Source organism: Centroberyx affinis, unplaced genomic scaffold (genome assembly GCF_046629955.1).
Source record: "Centroberyx affinis isolate AG114_WGS23_722 - 3 ecotype Tasmania unplaced genomic scaffold, CSIRO-AGI_Caff_v1 ptg006282l_1, whole genome shotgun sequence".
NCBI lineage: Eukaryota > Metazoa > Chordata > Actinopteri > Beryciformes > Berycidae > Centroberyx > Centroberyx affinis.
The window spans coordinates 1-8634 of record NW_027283193.1 but is presented as its reverse complement, the minus strand read 5'-3'; the positions used below and the strand labels follow the sequence as shown (position 1 = coordinate 8634).

Below are 8634 nucleotides of genomic sequence, written 5' to 3'. Positions count from 1 at the left end.
TAAGTGCATTACGTAAGTTTTTTTATTCAAAAATTGAAAAAAAAAAAAGGAATGACCCTTGATACCCTCTGCATCCCTAAACCCCCCCCAAAATAAATCCTTCAATATATTTAATCTCTTGTTTTCTCGTTCTCTCTCTCTCATAACCTCTCTGTCGCCAAATCCCTGACGTCTGGCTATTTTCTTTCCTTCCTTCCCTCCCTCCCTTCCTCCCAAAGTCTCACATCTACACTATCCTTCCCCCCCCCCCCCCCCTCCCCGATGCACTTTTGTAATTCTGGCAAAGACAGACAGAGCCATATTGTTTACCCCTGGGGTAAGAAATTAAACTTTCCGATCAGATCAAGAGGGCGGTTTTTTGCGTCCCTCTAAAGATTAAGGTTGAAACGGTGGATATCTATCACTCTTTCCCCTACCTCCATCTCTCTCTCTCTCTCCCCCCCCCCTCCTCTCTCTCTCTCTCTCTCTCTCTCTCTCTCTCTCTCTAGGCGGTAGGGATCCAGACGCTCTTCCACTGGACGGCGTTCCTCCACATCTCCTCCAGGAGGGCGGGACGGGGGCGAGCCCAGTCCGTCCCGCCGTCCTTCCCCTCCTTCTGGCGGTGCAGCCACAGGGTCTTCAGGGGGTTGGTGCAGGTGTACCGCAGGTACTGACAGCCCTGAGGGAGGAGAGAGAGAGAGAGAAGAAGGGATGAAAGGTAAAGTAACAGAAGAGAGAATGATAACAATGTGTGGAGTGATACGTATTGTCACATTTTCGTATCGCGATATATCGAATTTCCATATATATCGCTGATTTCCATAAACTGTCCTTTTGTCTTTACCTCAGCGCTGCCCCAGTACCAGATGGCCTTGATGACGCTGTGATTGGCCAGAGCCGCCGTCAGCTGATCTCTACTTCCTGTCACGATGTTTACCAAGCCTGCGGGCAGGTCGGAGGACTGGAGCACCTAGAGGAGAAGAAGAGGAGGAGGAGATTAGACGGATAAAATCAATGTTTATAGACACTAACCCATGCATGCACACAGACAGGTACACACATGCTCATACACATATATAAACAGATAAACACACAGACACATAGAGTATATTTACACAAGCACACACAAACTTTGTCATTTTAACACTAATTTAAATATAGATCATTTACTTAAGCTTGAACCAATAAGCAGTTACCCCCCCCCCCACCTGGATGAACGCCAAGGCCGGCAGCGGGTGCTTCTGACCGGGCACCGCGACGACGGCGTTGCCCACGGCGACGGCCGCCCCGAGCAGCGTCGCCATGGAGAGGAGGGGCCTGTCGTCGGGGAGGACGAGCCCCACCACGCCCAGGGCCTCGGGGAGGGCGAGGGCCGAGCCGGACTGGGGGACGGGCTGACGGGGAGAGAGAGAGAGAGGGGGTAAAAGTAAGGAATTAGGAGATAGGCAGAAATTTCTAAAACTTCAAATCGACATCGTATAAACACAAAAAAAAAAAAAAAAAAAATGTCTCACCGGCGCTCCTCCGTGGATTTTGTCGCAGCAAGCCGCCCAGTCGCTGAGCCGGGCGACGCTAAGCTCCACCTCTTTGTCGGCCTCCTCCAATGAGAGGCCGGTCTGGGCGTTGATGGACGCCGCCACGTCCCGCCTCTTCGCTTCTAAACCCTTGGCCAGGGAGTAGAGCGACTGAGCGCGTGCGGACGGGCTCTTTTTCATCCAGCTAGAAGAAGAGCGAAAGAATGTTAAGAGAAGACGGGGGATTTATGGAACAAGCTTTTGCTACAGACACCGACAACCGTGATCATCGTGTGTGTTTACGTTCTTAAGCTCGTTTCCTGGTTATAGTGTAGTAATTCAAGATAAATTGTTTATGTGTAGCTCTCATATCCTGCTTTGGGAAATCCCTGTGTATACATGGAGATTCTGAATAAACCTTGTATAATTCAACGGCTTGAATCCGAGTATTAGTGAGGATGTGCGTGTTCTCAGTGGTTCACACTGCAGCGACATGGGAAAGCTGTGTACAGTGTGATTCCAGTGTAATCACATTATGAAATGGTAATGAGACACTGGCAGTGGTGGAAGAAGTACTCTGATCCTTTACTTAAGTAAAAGTACCAATACAGCAATGTAAAAATACTCCATTACAAGTAAAAGTCCTGCATGAAAAATCCCACTTAAGTAAAAGTACATAAGTATTAGCAGCAAAATGTAGTTAAAGTATTAAAGTAAAAGTAGTGGTTTGGTCCCTCTGACTGATATTTTATTATATATGACATCATTAGATTATTAATACTGAAGCATCAGTGTGTAAGCAGCATGTTACTGTTGTAGCTGCTGGAGGTGGAGCTAGTTTGAGCTACTTTATATACAGTTAGCTAGTTTAGTCCAGTGGTTCCCAACCTAGGGGTCGGGCCCCTCCAAAGGGTCACCAGATAAATCTGAGGGGTCGTGAGATGATTAATGGGAGAGGAAAGAAGAAAAAACAAAGTTCTGATACATAAATCTGTTTTCAGTTTTTGGACTTTTTCTCTAATCTTTGATTTTGCTGAAATATTGGATCATTTGAACATTTATTGAAATGAAACCATGTGAGGTTTAGAGGGGAAAAATCACTATTTGGTGGAGCTGTTAACAACTCATAGACATCTGAAATGTGACCCGACTACACACTGCTTTTTGTAAGACGTCAGAAGCCAAAAAGGTTGGAAACCACTGGTTTCATCTTTAACAATGTGTTTGTATTTTAAAAGCTTGTTATATTATCCATTGTGTCAAATCTCCATCTGAAAAGTAACTAAAGCTGTCAAATAAATGTAGTGGAGTAGAAAGTACAATATTTCCCTCTGAAATGTAGTGGAGTGGAAGTATAAAGTAGCATCAAATGGAAACACTCAAGTAAAGTACAAGTATCTCAAAATTGTACTTAAGTACAGTACTTGAGTAAATGTACTTAGTTACTTTCCACCACTGGACACTGGTCTCCTAAAATGTTGCAATGGTCCATCTTAAACTTGACCAGAGCAAGAGTGTTTGTTTGTATACTCTGCTGTGTACGGCTGATAACTGGTCTAGACAACTATAGACTTTATCAGCTCACAAAGTCAAGTTGGACTTTGATTGTTGATAAAATGAAAGCCCATGTGTTGCAAAATACTTTCCACCCCTTGTCTGGATACTGTGTATGTGTGCACTCGTACTTCTACCCTTGTGAGAGCCTCATTTTCCCACAAGAATAGAGGAAAGCCTGAAATCATCCCATTTGCGAGGCCAAATCTCACTTCTAAAAGGTTTTTTCTTTGGTACAGAGGTCAAGTTTAAGGTAAAAAAAAAAGATGTTTTCTTGAAGTTAGTGTAGGGTTTGAGTGCTGGGCTTAAGGTGTTAAAGCGTAACTCCGGCCATTTCCCCATCATATCAATTGATTCTGACCAAAATCTCATCAATGGCTTCTCTATAAAGCTACTTGTGTCCTTATGTTTGTGTTTTCAGGTTGGACTTTCCACTGTGCTGCAAACATGCTTGTGTGTGTGTGTGTGTGTGTGTGTGTGTGTGTGTGTGTGTCTATTTGTCCGGCAGCAGCATCTCACCCGGCTGGACTTTGCAGCGGCCTCCACGGCGTTGCGGACGTCCTTCCTGCCCCCGTCCGGGCAGTAGGCCAGCACGCTTCGCCCCCGGTGGCCGCACCGCCACGCTGCAGCCCGACTCCGACTTGCACGCCTTGCCTCCGACGAACTGCGGGTAGGACTTAGGGGCACTGAGGAGAGAGGGGGGGGGGGGGGGAGGAGAAGAGAGGAGGAGGGGGCAGAAGTCAAGAGAGGTAGGGACAGAGAGAGAGGCAGAGAAAGGAGAGACAGAAAGAGAGGGATTAAATTCACTAAGCTTACCTCAGAGTTCACCAGTAGCTGCCATAAAATATACAGCTGCCCCATAAATGTTTATCACACTGCATTTATTATATCATGCTCTGATTATAATAATCACCATGCATTCATAATGTGCTTATGCTTTATAACAGTGGTTCTCAACGTAGGGTCTGGGGACCACCAGGGGTCCTTGGGTGGGTTCCAGGGGGTCCCCAGCAAATTGATGAATTTGTTAAACTTCACCATAGAAGAATGACTGTTTTCATCATATTTTCTCTGTTATCTCTCCACCTACAATACAGATAGTCATGGAATTCTGGACAAAATCATATATAACAAAAAAAAAATTCTCAGATTTGGGTCTGACACAAAAAAATCTCATCTAATGGGGGTCCGTGGCCCTAATGTGGACTAAATTAGGGGTCCTTGATATGAAAAAGGTTGAGAATCACTGCTTTATAATGCCTTATGATCTTGCATTACATATGCATATCAATGCATACACACACACACACCTGGCAGGGTCAGAGCCATCAGGGATGACAGCTGGGGATGCTGCTGTTCCAAACTTGGCGTAGTCCAGAGAGGCGGAGGAGGAGCGAGGAAGAGGAGGAGAGGAGGAGGAGGGGCGCAGGAACTGGTACAGACCCTGGTAGAGAGCAGAGAGGATCCTGATTCTTTTGCACTATGCTACCAGTACTTGTGCCACTTTAACCTGCTTACTGTATGAGAAAATAGTGAAAAGTTTACCTCCTGTCCTCCATCGGTGCAGGTGCCGCTGTCTTTGTGACCGGACACAGGCAGACTGGGGTCAGAGACGGAGTGGGAGTTCACCCACACCGAGCCTACGGACAGACTGGGTGAGAGAAGAGGGATATATAAGTGGAGAGAAAAAGAGGGATGGGAGAGGGTGACAGGAAAAGGAGAGAAAGGATAGGAGGAGTCAGACACAGGATGGAAGTTCACCAGAAAGAAAGAGGAAGAAATGAAAAGAGCCAGAGTGGTTTGGAGGAAAGAGAAAGGCAAAGAAAGGTACAAGGAGAGAAAGCGTATACATACAGTACAGTGAGAAGAAGAGGAAAGAAAGGGACTGGGGAGAAGAAGAAGAAGAGGGGTAAGAAGGAGGTCGGTGTACCTCTTTGCGGTCTCCAGAGCCAGGGTGAGGTCTTCGGTCCAGATGGAGGCCGCCTGGCCGTGCGGACTGTGGTTTCCTGTGGAGAACGGGACGGTTCGGTGTCTTAGCGTTTTGCAATCATGTGAGCATCCGATCATAGAATCCATAAAATCCATAGAATCATAGCATCCATAAAAAGATGCTTCCTTTACCCAGAGCCACGGCCTCCGTGTTGCTCCTGAAGGACATGAGAGGCAGCAGCGGGCCGGGAGCGGGGGTGAACACGCACGCAGAGGAGGGGGCCGCCCCGCACAGCACCGTGGGGGGGTACTGGGCACCGGAGGGGGGGGCGGCGCACGGCTGAACCAACTGAAGAGAGAGAGAGAGAGAGACAACAGCAGACTATGGGAATCTGACAGCTGCCAATGGAAATTTTTGCTTCACATTTATTTTGAGTGCAAAGCTGCTGTTCAAACTCTGACTTCGGCATTTCTCATCTATATGTAAAATATAAAAACACTTTATTTATGCTTTATTTTATGCTGTCGAGAAGTGAAAGGATGCTAGTGAGCTACAATGACCACACATGTTGATCAAACAGTCAGTCCTCCTTCAAGTCACGTGTGTGTGCAGATGTCCTTTACTCCTCTATTCAGTCCATTCAAATAATAATGGATTTAAAGTAGGGCTGAACAATTAATCAAAATTTTATTGAAATCGCAATATGGCCTACTGCAATTTTCAAATCGCAGGAGGCGCAATATTTGTTAAAGGCGAAATGTGTGTATATTAATATTAATATTGTGGTGCTGCAGAGATGTCCTGGCCTACACATCATATTCTACAGACTTAAGAAAACATCTTTGTTTGGTACAGATCCCCGCACAAATCACACCATGATCATTTGAATATGTTTTTCAATGAAAATGAGAATAATGATGTAAAAATGATCATTCCCTCTAATATCGCAAATCATATCGCAATTGCAATATCAGTCAAAATAATCGCAATTAGATATTTTTTCAAAATCGTTCAGCCCTAATTTAATTTTTCTCCATTTGTCTGCGTACATATCTAAGTGGGTTAGCTCTTGGCTGCATTATTGACATTTAATTTAGCAAGCTTAGTATCTAAACTAAGCTAAAATAAGCTAATGAGGCTAGCATTGCTAACTAACTACTGCAACATCAGTTTACTATTCTACTCCCATTTGATTACAGCTTATTACAAATAGGTTACACTCTAGGGCTGGGTGATATCGTTGAAATCAATATCATGATAATCATAAGGATTTTTCTCGATATCAATATATATCACGATATGGTATGTATGCAAAATCACGTTAAATAAACAAATTAATGTTCATCTCATTGAACCGAATGGTGATGTTAGGTGTGGTGTCAAACAAAACAGAAATATTCAAATAATATTCCTACCATACCTTATTTTATGAGTTTTTAAGTAAAATTGGCTTGTCATCATCAATTTAGACAGCAGAAATGTGTGTCACGATATCAAAATATCTTCATATCATTACAATATGATTCCACTGAAAGACGATAAACAATAATACTGAATTATCGCCCAGCCCTAGGTTACACTCCTCAACACCAAGTCATCATCATTCCCACTGCCAAACTGTGGGAAAACACTGTATACTGTGATACCATCATGAACTAGAACTTAGGCAACCACCAGGGTGCAGGATAACAGCTGTCCATGCATTTACAGGCAGATTTCAAACTAGTGTCAAATATTCAGTATTCAAGACAAAATTCTGAGAATTTGCATACTTCATCTAGACAACATAGAGATGTCTGTAATTTATTTTTTACAAAGATTGATTGCTTCATAAGTGAAAAACTGATGTTTAAAGATGCACTATTTCCATTGACTGCAATAGTTTACATGAGGGCAGAATTCAAAATACTGTCAAAAATTCAGTTTTTGAGATAAAATTCTGAAGTTTTACACACTTCATCTACCATGACTGGAAAACGTTGGTATTTATTTTCATGAACATTGGAGATGTATTTTGCGAGAATTTGCAGTAGCTGTTTACAGTACTGTTTACAGTAAAACATGTTGATGCACTGTGGGCTCAATTTTTGATAATTCAAAAATCTGGCTGGATCGTTCGTGGAGGACAGTCTGAAGATGCAGTGTAGCAAGTTTGGTGTCAATTGAGCAAAAAAATGTGGGAGGAGATAGGTTTAATTAGTTTTACAGTTTTTGCAAAAAACAGAGTGATGGACTTCATAATTCCTGGCAGCTTGAAGCATCTGAACATTTCTGCTTTTCAAAGTTTTAAAATTTAGACGGTTGCTGTAGCGCCACCATCAGGACTATTGACCCCCGAAGCCGGTTGAGGAAGTTTGGCATGGGACTGGACCTGTGTGCAAAGTTTGGTTTATTTTCATGCATGGGAAGGCAGATTTCCTTGTAGGAAGAAGAAGAAGGAGCAGAATAGTGCGACTGACCGTGGCCCCCTGCTGCTGAGCCTCCTGTACTGCGGCGTCCACCTGGGCCCGGTCTCCGTCTCCGGCCAGAGCCACGCACTTCATCCCGGCCGTGCGCAGCCTGAGACGGGACACCACGGGGTCCAGCACGCTCTCCTGCACACACAGCACCCACTGGACCTGAGGGGGGAGAGGAGGAAGACAAAAAAAGAAGACCTTTAAAAAAAAAACTGTCCCGTCTTGTGACTTTTAGCTTGTTCTGTATCCCGTTTGAAGCAGAAAACATCTTTGAGGACTTGAAGGCACCGTTAGGGGTCTGAAGGAATATTTTTTTTTTTTCATAATGCTGGATGAGTTTTGACCTCTTTCTTCGTCTTGAAGGCCGCCTCGATCGCCCCGTCGACGGCGCTGTCGATGTCGGCCGACTCGAAGACGATGAAGGGACAGGTGGCGCCGACGGAGGGGGAGAGAGAGACGGGGACGCCCAGCCCCGCCGTGGCCTTGCACAGCATCCCTCCATCCTGAGAGAGAGAGAGGGAGAGAGAGGGAGAGAGAGAGGGAGAGAGAGTGAGAGAGAGAGAGGGAGAGAGAGAGAAAGAGAGCAAGAGAGAGGGAGAGAGAGAGAGGGGGGGGGGGGGAGAGAGAGGAGAGAGAGAGTGAGCGAGAGAGAGAGAGGGAGAGAGAGAGTAATTGTAATTGTAATTTTATTTTACTGTATTTTTTATATTATCATATCTCTCCGGTTAATACAAAACATTTGATTGCATTGAATCTAATTGCCTAATTGTATCTTTTACAAATTTTATGTTTGTGTATGTATGTATGTATGTGCATGTATATAATAATAATAATAATAATAGTAACTTTATTTATATAGCACCTCTCAAAACTACCGTTACAAAGTGCTTCACAAAAAGACAAATAAAAGAAAGCAAGAATTAAATCACAATCAACAAAATAAAATAAAGTAACAAATAAAACAGTTAAAAATAAAGATGACATTGTGGATAAAAAGTAACACATAAAAGAAACAGATAAAAACAAGTACAGATAAAACAATATATGTATACTATATATATAATTGTTTATTGTTCTGCTTTGGCAATAACGGTTGAATTACCATTCATGCCAATAAAGCTTATTTGAATTTGAATTTGAGGGAGAGAGAAAGAGAGTGAGAGAGAGAGGGAGAGAGAGAGAGAGTGAGAGAGAGAGAGGG

General features: G+C 43.9%; 1 protein-coding gene across 1 annotated transcript; it reads right to left on the bottom strand.

The window, feature by feature from the left end:
* Nucleotides 1–454: 454 nt before the first annotated feature.
* Nucleotides 455–7936, bottom strand: LOC139638320 (aldehyde dehydrogenase family 16 member A1-like; the record flags this gene model as incomplete). The annotated part of the gene is given in 12 exon segments (XM_071512423.1): nt 455–658; nt 824–949; nt 1188–1373; nt 1494–1698; nt 3577–3644; nt 3646–3733; nt 4358–4491; nt 4593–4698; nt 4978–5053; nt 5169–5325; nt 7437–7595; nt 7778–7936. Coding segments are annotated over 12 exon segments (1638 nt in total), but the record flags the coding sequence as incomplete, so codon positions are not given.
* Nucleotides 7937–8634: the final 698 nt, after the last annotated feature.